Source organism: Dipodomys merriami, unplaced genomic scaffold (assembly GCF_024711535.1).
Source record: "Dipodomys merriami isolate MVZ:Mamm:240054 unplaced genomic scaffold, mDipMer1.0.p SCAF_45, whole genome shotgun sequence".
Taxonomy (NCBI): Eukaryota; Metazoa; Chordata; class Mammalia; order Rodentia; family Heteromyidae; genus Dipodomys; species Dipodomys merriami.
This window is the reverse complement of record NW_027206013.1, coordinates 4,116,233-4,137,345: the sequence shown is the minus strand read 5'-3', so window position 1 is coordinate 4,137,345 and position 21,113 is coordinate 4,116,233. Positions and strand designations below refer to the sequence as shown.

Sequence of the window (21,113 nt, the reverse complement as noted above, 5' to 3'; positions counted from 1 at the left end):
GAGCCCCAAGCCCAGAGTTGGTGTATAGAAATGGAAGCAAAACCACTGCTTCAGCTGGGGTGTTTCAGTATGCCTATAAGTATAACTACTCAGAAGGCTGAGATCTGAGGACTAAGGTTTGACCTTAGCCTAGGCAGACAAATCCAAAAGATTTTTAACTCCAATTAACTAACCAAAGATGCAAGAAACAAAACAAAACAAAAAACATGTGGAGGCATGCTCAAGTGGTAGATTTCCAACTATAGGCAAAAAGCCCTAGTATCAGCACACACAAAAAGAACCTACTGCAATGGAAAGACCAGGCCACCTAAGACACAGTGTGGCCTGATTCCATGCAAAAGGAACAGGTAGGGAGCTGGAAGCTGTATTCCCAGATCTTGGGATGAAGTCTGGCTTACCAGTCCTTAATATTGCACACTGCCCCCTTGCCGCAGCACTGAAGGGCAGCTTGGAGTTCGAGAAGAAAGAAACCACATAAACTGTGACCAGATGGGGCTAAGTAGAGAGGACAGTGTGGCTACCAGGTGGGCTCAGGGCCCTGCCAGCATCAGCACCTTTTTTGGGAGCGGGGAGGGGATGTACAAGAAAGGCCTGGTGAGTGGTGTGTATGTGCAGGCCCAGAGGGTAGACAGCAAAGCTGGGGAATTCAGGAAGGAATGGGAGAGAGAACCATGGTGGGGATGTATGTACAGAGATCAGGATAGGTAAGAGGGAACAACAAAGCTGGGGAGCATCTAACTTGTTTTCTTTTTTGTCAGTCATGGGGCTTGAACTCTCGGCTGGGGTGCTGTCCTTGAGCTCTTCAGCTCAAGGCAAGCGTTCTACCGCTTGATCCACAGTGCCACTTCCAGTTGTCTGGTAGTTAGATGGAGATAAGAGTCTCATGGACTTTTCTGCCCAGGCTGGCTTGGAACTGCAATCCTCAGATCTCAGCCTCCTAAGTAGCTAGTATTACAGGCGTGAGCTACCAGTGCTGGGCTCTAACTTGTTTTCTAAATTTGAGTTCCTTATATATTCTTCTTGGATAGAATCCCTTCTTAGAAAGAAAGATGGGGGGGGGGAGGGAGGGAAAGAAAGGAGAGGTTTAAATGACTGAAGGTGTAGAGGCTGGGAATGTGGCTTAGTGATAAGAGTGCTTGCCTAGCATGCATGAAGCACTGGGTTCCATTCCTCAGTACCACATAAACAGAAGCCAAAAGTGGTGCTATGACTCAAGTGGTAGAGTGCTAGCCTTGAGCAAAAGCAGCTCAGGGACAGTGCCCAGGCTCTGAGTTTAAGCCCAAGGACTGGAAAAAACAAAAAGACTGAAGGTGTGGGAGAGCACATGCCTAGAAAGCTTGAAGGCTGAGTTCAAATCCCGTAACTGTCAAAAACACCTAGAATAGAAAAAGAAAGAAGGAAAGAAAAAAGAAAGACGGTCTAAAACTGTAAGAGATGTCCATCCATAGTAGACAGCCAAAAGCCAAGTCTCCTGGGTACAGAGGCCACTCACACTTTTTCTGCTGCTCTCGTATATTCTCCCTCCACTCTGCTCGCTCATAGTCGGAGGAGATCAGGAATGTGTAACTCTATAGTAGGTGAGAAGAACAACAAACCCCAGTTATCAGCTGAGCCAGCATCTGGCAAGCCCAAGGGGAAGAGCTAGAGACTCACACCTCCCCAGTGCCAGCTGGCTAGGCCCAGGTATGCTCAAGTGTGCCACAATGGCCAGGAATGCTCATGGTCAGGCTCACTGCTTCCAGCACAAACTGGTCCATACTGTCTGCACACATTTATAGACTGAGCTGTGGCACAAGCCCAACCTGAACTGCTCAGGTCAGGGAGTGACACTAGTACAGTTGGTGTGGCTTCTGGTTTTGGAGGGGTTCTTAAAGGTGGAGATCTTCAGAGGTACTATCTAATTCCAACCCACAAGCCTATGCTGAGACAAAGCTCCTATAGAACCTACCAGCTGCCTCTCCTGCCAGATGCCAAAAAGCAAACCATTCTATTCACTGACAGGTGTGCATGACATTGTGGAGAGACAAGACTCAGGCTACAGATAGCACTAGGAGCCAGACAAGGAGATAATGTGTGTCACTGGTCCTGGAGATTCCCAGATAGTGTTCCTGTATCCAGAGTCAGGGCTGTCCAAACCTGCAAGGCTGCTTGTCCTCTTCCCTTCCTGGAGATCCTGCCAACCTCCCAGCTGTAGGAGCTGAGCCAACAGCCACTCAACTTGGGGCCATGATCCAAAGAACTAGTCAGAAGAACATGTGTGCCTGCATGTGCCATGCCAACCAGGTCTCTCTTGGCACAGGAATGCTCTCAAGAGAAAAGGGACTACAGTTGCAGTCTACACAAGTGCTGAGGACAACAGCTGGCTGGATAAGTTTGGGCTGCAGCTGGTTGATCAAGACCTCATTCCAGGCTGGAAGCATCTTCAGGACAAGCTGGAAGGAGCCAGTAACAGGTACTCACCTTGCCATTGCGGTTATGGACCCTGAAGGCCATGCTGGGAGACATCAGTAGAAGCAGCGACTCCTGCTCTGACAATTTCTTCTTCAGCCTCTCCATGGCTTTGCTGACCTTGTTTGCCCTCTGCCAAGGAGAGGACAGTTTCACATTTCCATTCCAGGGCCACCTGCTCCCACTCAGTGCCTACTGCTCTCAACACTGAGACTAGGGAAGGTGGAGATCCCACTGTCTGCTTAGTACAAACACAGACCCTGCTGGTAGCCTTTTGTGGATACAGCCCCTCCTTAGGGTCAAGGCCCAGCACCAATTTTGCTGTGCTCGGTAAGCCTGCTTTGAGGGAATTGGTCCTTCCTCTCACAAGGAGAGGGGAAAAACCTTTACAGATTTCCTTGCATTCAACTTCTCCAAACATGGACAATGTGCAGGGGTTGTTATGAATGAGAAGAGCCCTCATCCCCTCCATGACCTGAGCACCAGCTTGCTGGGAGTATTTTGGGGAAAATCCCAGTGAGTACAAACACATATCACCAGGACCTGGATGGGGAAATCCTCCCTGTCAAGAGCCATGTGGATCCTTCCTAAAGCCCACTGCCATGAAGGCTCTGGCCTTCTAGATAGTCACCAGGGTTCTCCAACCTTTGACAATTAATAGAGGCCACTGTTCTAAACTCAAGTCTGTCTTGGGGTTTCCCTTTCCTACAGTGCCAGGCTCTCCCCATGCAAGGGCTCATCCTCATTATGTCCATAAGCTTCTAAACCTCCCTGGAAAGAACCAGGTTCCCAAAGTCCAACACAGCTGGAGGGGCTCATCCCTCATCAGGACAGTTGTGACTATTTATAACATCAATGTTGAGCTATACAAAGTTATCAATATAGGCAGCCAATGAGAAGTATACCAGAAGCATATGTGTCTTTCTTTTCATATACAGAATAACTTTGCTGGCCTTATACCCATGGGGTGGATATTCCTTACTTTTGTCCTATAAAAGCCTTTTGTTGCCCCAGTTGAGTCGTGTACACCTGTAGTCTTGGCTACTCAGGAAGCTAAGGCAGGAGGATGACTTGAACCTAGGAGTTCTGGGCAACCTAGTGAGATGCTATCTCCTAAAAAACCCAAACAAACCAAATATTCTACTAGGTGCCCACTAGCATGGGCTTTCATCCTACCTAGAATGACTTCTAGATGGAAGGTACCATCTCAATTCATTGTGTCCTATCTGCCTAGGATCTGGAAATAATAATCTTCCAACTTCTTTTTTTTTTTGGTCAGTTGTGAGGCCTGAACTCTGGGCCTGGGCACTGTCCCTCAGCTCTTCAGCTCAAGGCTACTGCCCTACCACTTGAGCCACAGCGCCACTTCCAGCTTTTTTCTGCTTATGTGGTACTGAGGAATCGAACCCAGAGCCTCATGCATGCAAGGCAAGCACTCTACCACTGAGCCAACTTCCCAGCCCCTCTTCCAACTTCTTCTTTTTTTTTTTTTTTGGGTCTGGTTGTGAGGCCTGAACTCTGGGCCTGGGTGCTGTCCCTCAGCTCTTCAGCTCAAGGCTAGAGCTCTACCACTTGAGCCACAGCACCACTTCTGGCTTTTTTTTCTTTTTGCTTATGTGGTGCTGAGGAATCGAACTCAGGGCTTCATGCATGCAAGGCAAGAGCTCTACCACTAAGCCACCTTCCCAGCCCCCCAACTTCTTTACTACTATGGTGCTGTGCTGAACTTCTACCTTCCAACAGAAGAATCATGGGCTATGCTAGCCTGGGTCTTCCCTGGGATGCAGATGGGGATAGCAGTGGGGATAAGAGGACAAAGGAACAAGGTCAGGATCCTAACAACCAGAGTGATGATCAGGCAGGATTAAAATGACAAAGTTCAGACAAGAGCCACTGGTATAACCAAGTTTTCTATGTGAGATTCTAGGTCAGACAACTGGTCATTAAGCTACCTGCCAGGTAAAATAAGTACTCTGTAAAAGGTATACAATGAACATCTAGATCCAGAGCCTTTCATTTCCCATCAGGACCAGGTTGCTAGTGGCTCTAGTATGAGAACCCTAATTTAGCTGGGCTCTTAGGACCACTCAGTGTCTGGCTATGAGCAGATAAGACGCCCAGCACTCCAAGAGCTGAGAGTTGCTCACCTAGGCCCCATCAAGTCCTGGAGACCAGATGCTTGGCAGAAAGAGTAACTATTGGCTTGTGCACAAGGGGCTGCTACCCACTCAGGCCACACAGGCCTGGCTCTTGTTCTCTCAGCTGGTCGTACCTTCTCTCTCTGGATGTCACTCTTGATCTGAGAGATCTTGATCTTCAAGGCATCTAGCTCCTCATCTGGCACCAGAGGGATGTTGGGTGCCGCCTCTGACTCGTCCACCATCTGGAAGCTGAGATCCGTGAGTGGAATGTACCATTTGCAGTCATACTGTTGGGTTTTGCTGGATAGGGAGAAGAAGAACGTTAACTTGGTGACTATTTTCCTTTAATAATGTCACAACTTTTCATTCCTGCTAGAGAGCCCTAGATTCACAGCTGTGCATGGTTTATGTGACCTAAAGCCCAATCTGTGTTCCATGAGGCTATTAGCAGATACTGGCAACCTCGGTGTCTCCTGGGAACATTTATTCCACATGTGACTCCAGGCATCAAGGTATCTGAGAAGCCATGGGTCCCTTCATCCTGTGCTGATCTTGATGTTGGTGCTCACATGGGAACATGATAAGATACCCAATGGCAGGGCAGGACTAAAGTTCAGAGCTGCAGAATTTGAGAAGCTGTAGATATATTCAATACAATTTCTTCACTGGACAGATGAGGGGACAGAGGCTCTCTATTAGGCTCACAAAAAGCAGAACACAAGAGCGCAGTTATGGTTCTTTCCAATGTGATCCTCTGGGTGAGGCTGACCCCTGGTGGAGTGGGGGGAGATCTGCAAGCCTAAGATGAGAATAACTTGGCCACCATCACCAGGTTCAGGGAGTTAAACAGTATTTGCCTAACAATATATTCCCAGAGCAGGCCCTTCACTTGACATACTTTTCTCAGCTTCTTTACAGCCAGTCCTTCCTCCAACTGTACGTGACGGACAGTCAGGTTTACTCCTCACGTTCGAAGATGAAGCTGAATGACTGGCCCTGATTAGTAGTGACAACCTTTGACTTTGAGCCTGGAATCATGTCTGTGTGGCCACAATGTTTTAATCATGCCCCAGAGGGAGACCATCAATACCGGAGTGCTGAAGCAGTCGCCACTTGGGTAAATGTCACTCACCCTCCACTCTGCTTCTTGAGTTTGGTGCAGAGGAGCAGGTCCGTGAACAGGAAAACGTGACGCAGCTTGCGGGCTCCCTCCACCAGTTCCACCATGAAGCTGTCCTTCAGCAGCTGCCGGTGCTATAAGCATGGAAGAAGGTCTCAAGTTAGGACTAGCATGGGTGGTATGGGATGAAGTAAGCTGGGTCTTTCCAATTGGTAAGAGTAAACAGACCTTCTGGAAAACTTTTTCCCTTGGGAGATTTCATCCCCTCTATATCCAACTCTCAGACCCACTTTCTGGAATGTTCCATCCATCTCATCAAAATGCTAAGAGGAGGGGCTGGGAAGATGGCTCACAGCAGTAGAGTGCTTGCCTCACATGCATGAGGCCCTGGGTTTGATTCCTCAGCACCACATAAACAGTAAAAAAGGCTGCAAGTGGCACTGTGGCTCAAGTGGTAGCACGCTAGCCTTGAGCTGAAGAGCTCAGGGACAGCACCCAGGCCTAGAGTTCAAGCACCACGACTGACCCCCCCCCCAAAAAAAATGCTAAGAGGAGCTATGTGTACTTCTCTTGACTTCAGAAAGTCAAACTACCTGGAGTGTGCAACTCTACACAAAGAAATGTCCAGGGCCTCCTAGCTCTGAATTGACAGAGTCCTAAACACATTTCTAGCCAGTCAAAGAACAGAGTAGAACATCCCAGAAGGGCTATAATCAAGGGAACCAAAAACATTTGAGTCCCTCCTGGGTGCTTAGATTGGAGAAAAGGCTTGGTGGATGTAGGGTGACAGTCACTGGCCTGGGGGCCACGGAGGATCATTTATAATCAAACAAATGCTCTAAGGAAGAATGACAGGAGAGTCCTCTTTAGACAAGATAGCTGGTATCCCTCTGGGTCCTGGCGCAGCAAACCAGGACCCAATATTAGCAAGAAACTAGTCATGCAAAGGAAGAGCTGTTCCTATATAGAGATGAGACTGGCACTGTGGGTATAGATGAGGCAATCCCAGCGATAAGATGGTAGACACAAGAGTAATCTCAGAGGGCCAGTGCTTCAGGTAAGGAAGGAAGGGGCTAATTCAGAAGGAAGCCAGGGGCCTTGTACCTGGGAACCCACTTTCCAGTTCTGACTAGACAGGATGGGCAGGATCCAAGTGGGAGTATCTCCTCTGTTCTTTCCCAGGCACTTGCTGCCTGAGAACTTAGCCCTTATGTACAGCATAGGCAGTCAGCCCGAGGATAAGCTAGGAAATGGAAAATATGATCTCCCAATAAGTCCCAAACCTTTCTTCACTTCAGTACTTTATCTGAAAGTCAAGGCCAGTCCTTTCTTACACAGCTCAGGGGGTTACTGAATGGGCATAATGCAGCAAGTTAATCAGTCATCCAACAGATCGGCACCTCATAAAGGGCCAGCTTCCGTGGTAAGCCAAGGACAGAGTCAGGATGAGAGGTTGATGCTGCAAACAATCACTATACACACACTGTGCTGTGCAAGTGCATTGTCCAGTTATCAGATTCGTTCCCTACCATGTACTTTGATCAGGTTCATATGAAAACTGAACTTGTATTTCAGTGAGCAAGCAATATACTTTTGGTTTCTACAATGCCCAGGAGATCCCTGGCTTTAAGGAGGAAAGTCAGAGAAGGAGAACCTATTCCACACTATCTCATCACAGTGGGATAAGCATGGGGTACATCTGTAGGTGAGCCACACAAAACAAAGTGCATAAAACTCACCTTCTTGCCAGTAAGAGGTACACTCATCTTCATCAAAGAAGTGGGAAAGAAGGCCTCATTCTCATCCTGGCATAGCCAGAATGGATGAAGATGAGGGGAGGGGGACTGCCACTGCCACCTATAGCCTTTCCTTCTCAGCGTGCCCCACACTGCAGGAGCTAGAGGCCTACGGGCCTCTCAGAAGCAGATGCAGTCTAGGCCAGGCCCCCTCCTTACCTTTAGGCATGGGGATCACATGTCATCGCCAAGGGTACTCAGCTTAGTTCACCTGGCTGCTGGCACAGGATTTTTTTTTTTTTTTTTTGCAGAGCTGCTGGTGCCCATAAGTGGAAGGGCAAGAAGGCTATTGGCGTGCCAAGACCATGACTCATCGTCACTCACGCTTTACTGCCTCCCTCTCCCTCCCCCCAACTCCCCAGCAGAGGGCAGACAGTATGCCTGGTACAGGCATCCACAGGAAGCAAGAAACCTGTGTGTATTCTGGGGAAACCTCTGGGAAGCACTGGAGGGAAAATTCCAGAGACCTGGTTACAGTCTGCTGGAGAGACAGTCCTGGGACACTAAGGTCCTGAAAGAACGACTACACAAACATATCCTCAACAGGGACATATAGTAAGATTTCCTAGTATAGTGGGTGGAGATAAAGTGAACTTGTGAAGGGCAGTGACATGCGGAGATAGCAATTTTTTCTCCAAAGGAGCTGAGCTTTCTCCAACCACCAGCAGAGGGCACCTTAAGCTCAGCTCAGCTCAGAAGCTACAGGTCAGAAATGGCTACTCCCTAATAGTGACTGCAAACTCAATCTGGTTTAGGAATGCATTTTTGATACTGTGATAGTTGCCAGATCCATCTCTCCTATCCATCTCACCTCTTACCTGGGACAACCTTCATTTTTTTAAGAGAAGCCACAAGTCCCAACTTCCCTGAGCCACAATGCAGTATTACACCCATCTGTGTATGAGCTGTTCCAAGAGTGTGTGAGTTGGTGCGTTTCATAAGCAGGCTCCTTGTAGCTTGAGTGATAGATAAGTGGTGGCTACAATTTTTTTTTTTTTTTTTACCAGGACCTTATCCAAACCAGGGATGCCTAAGGAAGAGCTGGATCTGGCTTCAGGAGATCAAAATATCTGGAGTCTGGCAGTTCTACCCAGAGAAATGTCCAGAGAATCAAAAAGAAGGCCTTCTAGCACCGAGAATTGACAGGATCCCAAACACAATTCTGGCCAATCAATGAACAAGGAGTAGAACGTGGCAGAGGGGCTCTAATCAAACGAACACAGTGGGAGAAAAGAAGAGGTTGGGAAGAAGAGAGAACAACCTAGAGCCAGGCTTATAGAACAAGGCCTTCTTAGACCTGGGAAACAGATTCTCAAAGACCCACAGTTTAGGGACCCCGATGCTTGGGCAGATGCCTCCTCCTGGCTCAGAAGGTCAGCCAGGCGTGGCTGGAAGCTGCACACTGTGGTGGGAGATTAAAACATCCTCCTACTCTCATGAGAGAACATCAGATCTGCACCTGCATGTATTTCAGAAAATGGCAGGCCCAGGACAGATGACCCAAGAAGGACAGAATTGGTGACATGGAAGACCCGGGCAAGAGTTTAGCCTCTCTGGCCAGGCACTCAGAGACCTCCCCCCCACCCCCCAGTTACATGTCTACCACCTATGCTTCCTCATTCATTCTTGCCCTAGGACCCAGCCTTTCTGTGGGAAGGAAGGTCACCTAGGCCTGGTTGGGCCAGCCCACATGGCGCCAGCAGAAAGCTTGAAGTCTTTAGTCTGTGCCAGCTCAGAAGACAACCCATTCTAAAGAGCTCATCAGCCTGGCCAAGGGTCTGGGAGTGCAGGCAGGATGATTGGAACACAGGCAAGGGGAGGCTGGGCCACCCTAGGTCACAGTCCTTAATGTATCTTCAGAATGGTGTGAGGTCATGTGGTTAGAAAAAGCCAGAGGACAGAGAGGGCTTGGACCTTGCTGGAGCCAGGACAGGGAAGCATCATGCTTCAGAAGTGAGAGGCAGCAACTTAGAAGAGGTTGGGTGAAAAAAGTGGTAGAGGGAAGGCAGCAGGTGGCAAGGTTATATTCTTTCTGGGAGCTCCTTTACACCCAGGTGGAAGTACCAGCTGGAATGGACACCACTGTGGTTTCAAATAACCAATAAGACGGCCTGAGAGGGAAGGGGTCCAGGACTGTCCCACCCTCACTGCCTGCAGATTCTTTTTCTGCTGAGATGTCAGCTTGGTTACTTCATTTCTTTGACTTTCAACTTCCTTAGAAATCAGATGTGGGGTTTGGAGTATAGCTCAGTGGTAGCGTGCTAGCATAGTACCCCAAACAACATTAAAAAAAAAATGAAGAGGAGCTGGGCAGTGGTGGCTCACATCTGTAATCCTACTTACTCAGGAGACTGAGATCTGAGATCTGAGGCTCGCAGTTCAAAGCCAGTCTGGGCAGGAAAGTCCTTGAGACTCTTATCTCCAATTAACCTCCAGAAAACCGGAAGTGTTTCTGTGGCTCAAGTGGTAGAGCACAGGGACAGCACCCAGGCCCAGAGTTCAAGCCCCATGACTGACAAAAAAAAAAAAAAAAGGACCTGTCTAGTTGCACTTTTTGGAGGATTTAGTGCAATAGCATATCTAATGGCTCAAATGGGCTATCAGGTACCATTTGCTATGGACTTGGTACACATAAGCGTCATGTTTAGAGTTCCTCATGCATCATGCCACTTCTTACTCTGAACCTATGAGGGCCTCCATTAGGCTATGAGGAGGGGGGATTCCTCCTTTCTAAGAGGTCTTTCCCTAGGCTGGCAGCCTCTTCTAGTACATTGCTACAGGCTGAATGTCTGGGTCATCACTCTCCCCCATTTGTCATTTAAAACCTTAACCCCCAATGTAATGATAGTTAGTGAGGGGAGCTTTAAGAGTGATTACATTTAGGTGAGGTCACACAGGCAGGACTCTCATAATGGGATTAGTGTCTCTGTGGAAAGGCCGTATGAGGATAGTGAAAGCAGCCAGCTGTAAGCCAGGAAAAAGGTCCTCATGCTGGCACCCTAACCAGCAATGAGATAATGCCTGTATGGTGGTACACATCTGTAGTCCCATCAACTCATAAGTCTGAGATAGGAAAATTATTGGGCCCAGAAGTTTGGGGCCAGCCTGGGTTGCTAAAACCTCCCAGTGTATACTATGACATATAACTAGCCCTAGGAGCATTGAAAAAAAAATCATTTCAGGTCCAGGAACTGTATTTGGTCATCAATACATGAGGCAACGCCTTGACAATGTGACAGGAAAAGTCACCAAGGAAGCCCGGGTGGCAGTTGAAAAGAGAGGATGCATAGAACAAAAAGGCGGACATAAGAGTTGACATGGAGGGGACAGCTGCTGGCCATGAGTAGGCCTTGGGATGGCTCCAAGTGTGGATTGAATTTGGAATATTCTGGCCCTGGAAGTAGCCAGAGGATCCTGCCCCCACTCCTATGCCTTCAGAACAAAACCTATAGAGCTGACTGAATGCCAGGAGCCTGACTGACTTGGAGCAGACTGAATGCCAGGGGCCTGGCTGACAACTGACCCTCTGTGTCCCTGACTGCGGAATGCCATGATGAACCCCAGGGGTCCAGCAGCTGGGCTAGGAACAAGGTTCCTAGGGAAACTGCTCACTGACCACCTGCAGTAGAGCATCAGGGTCCTGCACCTGCAGTAGAGCATCAGGGTCCTGCTGGCTTTCCCTTCTTTCCTCCTTCCTGTCTGTTATCTGACTCCCTTGCATTCTCTGGTCTCTAGAATGTCTCTAGGGGTCAATTCTGGCCCAGGTTTCCTATGTCTTGGAGTGGCCCATCACAAGATGATCAAGGCCTGGGAAGAACAATGCTAATTTATAGTGACAACGGTAGCAGTAGCTACTGTAGCACTTAGGCATCGAGCCCCATGTGGAACAAATATTTTTTTTTTTTTAATTTCATATCATTTCATTTCCAACTCCCTGACTTCACAAAGTGAGGGACTAGAGTTGAATAGTGTGCCTGGAGAACCAGGGACCATATGAGTTGAGAGAATCCAAGTTCTACAAATATTTGTTAAAGGCAAATATAAGGCCTAAGCCTGAACATAGACAATTTCTTTGGCCTTGTAGCATCTGTCTTTTGGCCCTATGGTACTTGCTGAGGTTTCCTTACTTACAAGGACTTGCCCAGGTCTCCTGTTTTTTTTAGGTTTTGTTTGTGTTTTGTGTGCTGAGGATTGACTCAGTCTCATGTGCTTTACCACTGAGCTACAGCCTGCCCCCCCTTTTAGCAGTACTGGTGTTTGAACTCAGGGCTCCCTGCTAGCTAAATGGATGTTCCACCTCTTAAGCCATACTGCTATTCCCCCTTTTTTTTTGCTTATATTTTCAGGTAGAGTTGCACATTCCTGTCTGAAGCCAGCCTCAAGATTGTGATCTTCCAACAAATAGCCTTTAAGTAGTTGTGATTACAGCTGTGAACCACCACACTCAACTATATTAGTTGGGATGGTTTTTCATTTTTTTTTTTTTTTTGCCCTTGTTGGCCTCAAATTGCCATCTTCCTGAAGTCTCTCCAGAGTAGCTGACATTACATGAACCACCATATTGAAGTCTCCAACTCTTTTTAATTATCAGTCGCAAAGTCTGTTTTACCTAGGTGCCAGTGGCTTATGCCTGTAATCCTAGCTACTCAGGAAGCTAAGATCCAATGATCTCAGTTCAAAGCCATCATGGGCAAGAAAGTCCATGAGTCTCATCTCCAATTAACCACCAAAAAGCTGAAGTGGAGCTGTGGCTCAAGTGGTAGAACACAAACCTTGAGCAAAAAAGCTCAAAAATAGCACTAAAGCCCTGAGTTCTAAGCCCCAGAACTGGCATATATGCTCATGCGCAAGCATGCTGGCATGCACGCGCATGTGTGCACGTACACACACACACACACACACACACACACACACACACACACACACACACACACACACACACACACACACACACACACACACACACACACACACACACACACACACACACACACACACACACACACACACACACACACACACACACACACACACACACACACACACACACCCCATTTCTCTCCCTGATCCCCAGTGCCTCAGTTTATAGTGATGTTGCTAACTGCAGTACCTGCCAGGCCTACTGTCTCCCTGCTTACTCTGGGCGGGTGTGTGTGTGGGGTGTGCTCAGAGATAATAGGCAGAAAACCAGCATCAGAGGCTGTATTATCCCCCACACACGTTTCCAAGCATAAGCAGCACGAGGTGCAGAGCTCAAAGCAGACAGACAGGCAACCACGTGAAGGAAATTACCCAGCAGCAGAAATCAGTCATCTAACTGTGAAGTTAATTCAGCTAAACAAATGAGCACCCACCCACCAGCCCACAGGATCTGGGCCTAGAAGGAAAACCTGCCTGCAGGATCCTTCCTTCTGAAGGCTGAATTGGTTTCCCTCCCCCCCCCCCCCAAGTGGTTCCTGTTGCTCACAGACACTGGGTGTTCTGGGGTCAGGATGCTGGCCAGCTAGGGCAGCTCTGGCCCCTGCTCTGAGTCAGAGAGACACTTGTAATGTTGCCCAGTCACTTCCAAAAGGGCATAGGCGCTGGAGCCAAAAGGATGAAAAGATTATAGGAACCACACTGGTGGCCAAGACTGGGGCTGTTGATCCCACAGGGTTCATATCTGGGTCTCTCCATGATGCCCCAACTCACTGAGGCTATGCTGGTGGCAGTGGGCCATATGTCTATGCTGTTAGGACTCCTCCCTCTCTCTACCAGACAGGCAGGGAAGCTACAAAGAGAATCCCACTTGGACATGCCCCTGGCAGGAGCAGAGGATGGTGCTCCAAACAGCACCTCAGATAGGGAGGAGTATGAAGCTGAAAGGCTTACTATCATTTTGCTGTATTAACTCCACCTACCCCAGGCAAAGCAGAGATAGGAAGTAGAGTAGGTAAGCTCTGATGGTTCATGGGGTCCAGAAAGCTGAAGTCTAATACTCATGGGCTAGGACATCTGCCTTACATCTTGGTTTAGTTTCTTAGTGGCTGTGTGACCACAGGCAAACCATTTAACCTCTCTGAGCCAGTTTCCTCACCTAAAAAAGAAAGATCCTCTACATTCATCATGAGAACTTAAAAGGCACAGCTCCTTTTTCTCTTTGGCAACTTTGCTACTTAGTGATATACCAAGTAAGAGACTGGCATAAGGTCAAAACCATTAGGCATTTCTAAACCTCAGGCCCTCCTCAGCTACAAATTCTACAGGAAGCAACCAATAGCTCCTACTTGGGGTGGGGAGTGCTGTGGATTATCTTCCTGCTGGTAATGTGTAAAATATCCTCTGCTATTTTCAGCAGAAGGTACCAATGCAGGGAAATCACATCCCTTACCTTCATACTGTCCCTTACAGGCCAAGAAAACCCTTTAAGTCCCATAAGAAAATGTAGTAGGCTAAGTCACTGTCTTCAGAGAGCACGGATGCTCAAGTTCAAAAAAAAAGAAAGGGGTGTCTCCAAATTAATACCACAAGCAGGCAGGAAGGATCAAACCTGGGTTGAAGAAGAGCCCATTTGGCTTCCTTCCCCTTCCTTTCTCCTTCCTTCCTTCCTTCCTTCCTTCCTTCCTTCCTTCCTTCTTTCCTTCGTCGGTCGTGGGTCCTGAACTCTGGGCCTGGGCGCTGTCCCTCAGCTCTTCAGCTCAAGGCTAGTGCTCTACCACTTCCTGCTTATGTGGTGCTGAGGAATCGAACCCAGGGCCTCATGCATGCAAGGCAAACACTCTACCACTGAGCTACCTTCCTGGCCCCTTGGCTTCATTTCTATATAACATGGATTGTACAACTGTTGGGCAGCCAGGAAGGCTACTGAGGACTTGTAAGCTTGGACTTCATGATTGATTAATGTCTCCATCATGGCTGGGGATCAGGGAGCATGGGAGTGGGTATCTACCTCCATGGCTTAGTCACTACTGAGGTATTAAAGGACAGTGCTAAATGAAGGGTGTGAGTCAGAATGACAACATTTCAGGGCTACCAAATCTTCTCTTCCTTTGGTAGTTGAGGGACCTAAGCAATACCTAGTGTCCAGTCAGGGCTAGATGCTTGAAAGAGCGCTTGTTCTTTGCCCTGATAAAGTACCTGACCTCAGGGCTGGGAAGGTGGCTCAGTGGTAGAGTGCTTGCCTTGCATGCATGAGGCCCTGGGTTTGATTCCTCAGCACCACATAAGCAGAAAAAGCTGGAAGTGGCGCTGTGGCTCAAGTGATAAAGCACCAGCCTTGAGCTGAAGAGCTGAGGGACAGTGCCCAGGCCCAGAGTTCAGGCCCTATAACCAACCAAAAAAAAAAAAAAAAAAAAAAGTACCTGACCTATAGGTACTTTCTGCTTGGTAACCTGAAGACCTAGACAACGATGGCTCAGAATCAGGAAAGATGAGGATGTGGGTGCCATCTCCTAAGCAACATCTCATTTTTCTAAATTCTTCCATTTCCTAGCTGAATTCCGATAATTCAACTATTTCTCTCCAGAGAGATGGTGGCAGAGACATAGGGGCAGACTCAGCAATGTATCAAGGGGCTTAGGGGAGAAGAGCTCATACCCTTGCCTCCCTGGCAGTCAAAGTTCTCATAAAGGAACAGTTAACAGAAGAGAAAGAGCAGAAGTCCCTGGAGAGAAGGGTGAGCCTGGCAAGAACCAACCCAGTACAAAGTCCTAGCAGATATAACTCCAACAGCTAAATCAGGTGGATTGCTGGTCAAGAGGCCAGAGTACTGCTTTCTTTTGTTGGGCCAAGGGCCAAGGGAGAAATGGAGGATCAAGGCCCTCTATTGCTCTGGAGACAAAATCTGATTTCCATGTCCCCTAGGTGCTATCCATTAGACAATCAGGTGGAAAGCTTCTGCCCTGGTCAATATCTGCCTATGGGAAGTGCTGGGGACCCATTTCTTCCTTCAATGGCCTCAGAGATGGCTAAGGAGCCAGAGGCCCAGGAGTGTTGCTACATGCTATTCTTTCCATAAATCATTGCCCATGAGGGCCCAGGTGCTCAGGGAGGAGGGGCTGCATCCTAGCCCGCTGTAACGACCCCAAAAGGTAAAGCGGTAAGCTCCAAGCCTCTTGATGAGTCATTCCTCATAATACTGGGATTGGACCTGAATCTTCCTTGTTCTACGGCCTGGAGAAGCCTGGCAAATAGAGTAAAAAGCTCTGTCATCTACTCAGCCCTTCCCAGACCAAGCCCACCAGGAAAAACCACCAAATCCAGAGAAGCAAGTGGAGGAACACAGGGCTGACAGCAGGTGAGAGGGAAAGAAACCTTGTGTATTGATTGGGCAGTTCTGCACTGGCATTATCTCAGCAGTGCACACATGGCACATGAGCCAGAAGAGGAGAAAGTGGTTCTCAGAGGTGAGTATAGTTGGGGTCATATTCTGCCTAGACATCACAGCTCCTGTTCCTGCATAAAACTCCAGAGGCCTAGAGGTCAGCTCCTGTCACTTTCACACAGCTTCTAACAAAGGATGCTCACACAGACACCAGTTCCTGGCCTATGCTTCTCAGATATGCTTAATTGAATTTTGTACTCAATAGAGGCTGCCTTAATAGATGCTATACTTAATAAGAGGCTGAAAAGGCATCTGCTTAGCAATACACAGGGCCTCTTTCAGGGAGGATCTAAGGTGGCAAAGGTGTAGACCAATGCCTGCTTATTGATGACATGCATAAAAGGAGAATGACTGTTGAGTAGCTGCTACAGGGCGAGGGAAAGAAAATTTACAGGCTGAAGACATCAACTTCTTCAACCATTTGCATGTATCAAATACAAACATGGGCCCCTCCCTTTCTTCACCTAATTCTTTTTTTGGTTGGTCATGGGGCTTGAACTCTGGGTATGGGCACTGTGCTGAGCTCTTCAGCTCAAGGCGAGCACTCTACCACTTGAATCACAGCGCCACTTCCGGTTTTCTGGTGGTTCATTGGAGATAAGAGTCTCACTACTGGGGCTGGGAAGGTGGCTCAGTGGTAGAGCGCTTGCCTTGCATGCTCAAGGCCCTGGGTTCGATTCCTCAGCACCACATAAGCAAAAAGAAAAAAGCCGGAAGTGGCGCTGTGGCTCAAGTGGTAGAACGCTAGCCTTGAGCTGAAGAGCTGAGGGACAGCGCTCAGGCCCAGAGTTCAGGCCCCACAACCGGACCCAAAAAAAAAAAAAAAAAAAAGAGTCTCACTACTTTCCTGCCCAGGCTGGCTTTGAACTGTGATCCTCAGATCTCAGCCTCCTGTTTAGCTAGGATTATAGGCGTGAAACACAGACACCCGGCCCTACTTAAATTCTTAAACTTGGTGTTCAGTTTTTCAATGAAAGACTACCCAGGAGGAAGTAGAAGATTCCAGGCAAAGTGCCATCTCTTTCTGGATGGAACTCAACAGAAACAGTGGAAAAACAGGTAGCTAGGAGGTGGAGATACTGTCTAGTGGGCATGAGGCATGCAGTCACTCCTATAAGGCAACTCTGACACCTCATACAGACTGGGTTGAACCCAACCAGGGTTACAGAATCTCAAAGGCCCGTGTTTCCTGTGTTAGGCTGAACTGTCTGCAGAGGACTAGAGAAGGATCCAGGTCTGAGACTGAAAATGTCCTGTGTCCCCCAGCAGCCACACTTACCTCTCCCTTCTTCACTGTCATGGACTGCCGGCGGGGTGTGATCTCCTCATTGATGCTGGATAGGAAGTTCTGAGAGATGCGGAGGGCATCCTGCAGCAGGGGATGGTCAGGGTGGCTGGAGGGAGTGTGCTTCAGCAAGTCCTGTCCCAGGTAGAAAGACCAGAGTTAGAGAGGAAGACTGGTACAAACCACTGTGTGTAAACCACACTGAGCATAACCCAGAGCTGCTGGCTTCCCACGCATGGCCAGCATGCTCCCAGGAAGCAGGCCCTGGTCCCACAACATGTGCCAACTAACTCATGCTATTTGCACATGGCCAAGAGGGGATTCAGGGCGGGGTTTCTACACCTTGGTGTTATTGACATTTTGGGTCAGATGATGGCAGAGGGACTATCTTGTGCAGCATAGGATATTTAGTATCATCCCTGGCCTGTTCACAGTACACAGAGAATGCTCATAGCATACTGCCCTCATTGTACCTGTGACAACAAAGTATGTCTGCAAGACATTGTTGCATGTCTCTCAGGGTAGAATCAGTCCTGGCCCAGAACCAATGGTTTGTACAAGGTCAGGAGAAAAACCTTTGACTCCTCCTTTAGATGAAAGCCAAGGACTTTTTAGAAGCCAGATAGAAATATTGACACTTTCTCAGCTAGGAATGTAAGTCATTCCTGCCCAAGGTCAGCAGCTCCCTGGTGCTTCTGAGAAACAAAATCCCCTTGAGATCCCAAGTCTCATCTGCAAAGAAAGCCTAGGCATGAAGAAGCACCTGGGTTGGCAGTGACAGGGTAGCCCCTTAGCTTCAGTGCTCTCAAGCAGCTACATCTTATCCCTATCATGATACTCAGCTTGACAACACGCATGCCTGATACCTGGACAAACTACATGCCAGGGGACAGACTTCAGTATCTCAGGGCATCAGACAAGATCCTCTACCAGAGCCTCTGAACTCAGGGCACCCCAGTATAGGAGAAGCCAGAGACCCAGAGAAGGCCCTGCCTGCTCAGGGAGAATATCTGTATCACCCTAGGAGTTGACTCACATGGAGGACCAGCGTGCTTCTTGTCACCCTGTCCACAGGCTTGTAGAGCAGGTCTGTAGAGAGACAGGCAAGGAGAGATGAAGGTACTTGGAAAAAGCAGGGTGACTGCCTGCCTGCTGTGTGGTGCTGACAGCACCTCACCCCCACACTTAAACACAAAGGCACAGAGAACTCACTTTCCAAAGAGTTCTTGGTCGTTGGGTCCTTGGCATCTTTGTTGCTTCTGGCTCTCAGGTTCTGCGAGAGAAAAATACACACTCATGTGAGACAACTGAAGAAACTTTGATGTGGCAAGAAGTTGCAATCAGGAACCATAAGCAGAAACACTGCCTTCTTTCCCCACCAAGTACCCCAGATGCAGCAAATCTCAGGGGGCATCTGAGCTGCTGAGCAGGGACCCACCCATAGACAAACACAAAAGAAGCCTTGAATGCTTCCATTAGAACAACATGTTGACATCTGGTGTCAGAAAATGCTTGTCGTGAGTTGCTGCGCCATGCACTGCAAGATACTGAGCAGCACCCTTGGCCTCCACCTTCAGCTGCAGTAATATCCTCAGCCTCCTGTCAGGGAAACAAAAATTGTATGCAGGCATTGCCAAATGTCCCTTGGGGATGAAATCATCTCTGGTTAAGAACCACTGACATGGAGAATCTTGAAAACAGGCAAATTCTTTCTTGGAGTGGTTCAACAGCATGTGGGCAGCTGGTCAATCAGAAGAGCACTCGCCTGTAACAGCAGTCAAGGGATCCTGTCAGTAGTTAGACCAATGCTCGATCTGACCCCACCCTACAGTGTGGAATGGAAATACAAATATGCTTGCTAAAATATGCTTGCTATAAAACAAGGTTCTAAGATTCCCACGGTGAGGGCAGGGTTTGTTAGTGGACAGACCATGTTGCAGCATAAATGCACTGAAGACATAGCTAAAATCATCTCTGGGAAGCAGTTGTAAGGAGGCCCCCAGTACAAGGTTTCTACACAACAAATGCACACCTATCTTAGGAACAAGAAGTAGCCTGATAATGCCCTGCCATCTAATGCTGTAAAAAACTTCTTAGAATTGAATGATGGTGTCTTTCAGCTCACAGGGCCAAAGACAATCATGTACTTTGGTATCTTTTAGCCAAGAGTTTAAAAATTAACATCTCTCAAAGTGACTGTTCTTCCCTGTGTCTAACTCAGCAGTTCCTAAAGGGTGTGAGTGGGTGGGAGAGCTACACAAGAGACTATAGGCAGAAACCAGGTGCTGAGCTCATGGGAGTTGGGAGGTGATCCACATCCCACATGTCCCTAGACAGTGCAAGACACAAGTTCTGGGATGCCCAGCCTCAGTGAGTTTGGATTAACCTGCATTTTACAAACTTGCTTGGCTGTGGAAGCTCTTTTCATTTATTTATCACCTGAAGAGCTAGCATCTCACAGAAGCCAGCCTAGGCACTTCATGCTAAGTGGACACTGCCTCACACCTATCTCACAGGACTGCTGGTCTGGGGAGAAGGTGGAAAATCACTACTTACTTCTGGTTCTTGAGGCAATTCATGAGCCCCATGCCAGAGTATTGACTCCTAAGTATTGATCTCTGGGACTTCTGACCCAGTCCCTACCACCACCACATAGCCTCCTGCTTCCTTGTCCTTGAGCTTGATTTTGCTCTTCTGACAGCTGCATTTACTCTCCTGGATAGAGAACCAGCATAGATATTGTTATTAGTGTATGTGTGTGTGTGGTGGTACTAGGGTTTAAACTCAGGGCTTGCTAAGTAGGTATTTTACTACTTCAGCCATTCTGCCAACCCTGCAGATGTTCTGATGGTAAAAGAACCCCAAAACTTCACAGAAGGCTCACTTCTGATGTATTCTGAGCTCATCTCTGGATCACAGCCTTGGCTCAAATTTCCAACCAAGGTAGCAATCTGGTATCTTCCCCCTCATGATTTCCTCCTTTCTCTGTAGAAACCTGTCCAAGTCAACTTAAACCTTGCCACCTGTTCTTTAAAAGGACCAGGTCAGTCAGGTGCCAATGGTTCACACCTACCACCCTAGCTACTCAGGAGGCTGCAATCTGAGGATCCTGTTTTCAAAGCCAATCCAGGCATAAGTCTGTGAGACTTCAACTAACAGCAAAAAGTCAGAACTTAAGGCATAGTTGAAGTGGCAGAGTGCCAGCCAGCCTTGAATAGAAAGAGCCAAGCAAGAATGTGAGGTTCAGAGTGTAAGCCCCAGTACTACTGCAAAGATAAACAAACAAAAGATCAGAAATCAGTCAGAATTCAGCTGATAAGGGTATGGGAGTTAACTCAATGAAAGAAAGAGAACAAAGAGAATTTCCAGGGGATGATATGGCTGGTGGGCACCCTATGGGCTCAGGAAGAGCAGCATGACACAAAATATCACCATGGGAGGCAATTAGTGCCAAGTCCCCAATGCCAAGTCATAAAATAGCAATGTGTCTCTGGAACAAAGCCCAGGTGTGTTAGTCAAAGGTTGTTTCTCAGCAAAAGAAACTGGCCCCACTATGTATTTCTACTTTCTATTTCTCTAATGCCTTTTTTTTTTTTTTTTTTTTTTTTTTTGGTCAGTAATGGGGCTTAAACTCTGAGTCTGGGCGCTGTCCCTGTGCTCTTTAGTTCAAGGTGAGTGCTCTAGCACTTGAGCCATAGTGCTACTTCTGGTTCTCTAATGATTTACTGAAGGTAAGAGTCTCACGAACTTTCCTGCCTGGGCTGGCTTTGAATTGTGAGCCTCAGATCTCAGCCTCCTGAGTAGCTAGGATTACAGGCATGAGCCACTGGTGCCTGGCTATTTTTTTGTTTTTGTCAATTGTGGGGCCTGAAATCTGGGGCTGGGCGCTGTCCCTCAGCTCTTCAGCTCAAGGCTAGCACTCTACCACTTGAGCCACAGAGCCACTTTCGGTTTTTTCTGC

At 48.0% G+C, this 21,113-nt stretch overlaps 1 protein-coding gene across 1 annotated transcript in view; it reads right to left on the bottom strand.

Moving 5' to 3' along the window:
* The window catches only part of Bcr (BCR activator of RhoGEF and GTPase), a 140,791-nt gene that overhangs the window by 32,002 nt on the left and 87,676 nt on the right, over positions 1-21,113 (bottom strand). The window contains exons 6-12 of the mRNA XM_069994414.1: positions 18,365-18,425; positions 18,189-18,241; positions 17,147-17,287; positions 5,722-5,843; positions 4,721-4,889; positions 2,461-2,580; positions 1,493-1,568 (exon numbers count right to left, since the gene is read on the bottom strand). Of these exons, the coding sequence (XP_069850515.1) occupies positions 1,493-1,568; positions 2,461-2,580; positions 4,721-4,889; positions 5,722-5,843; positions 17,147-17,287; positions 18,189-18,241; positions 18,365-18,425 (742 nt within the window). The remainder of the gene's footprint in view (positions 1-1,492; positions 1,569-2,460; positions 2,581-4,720; positions 4,890-5,721; positions 5,844-17,146; positions 17,288-18,188; positions 18,242-18,364; positions 18,426-21,113) is intronic.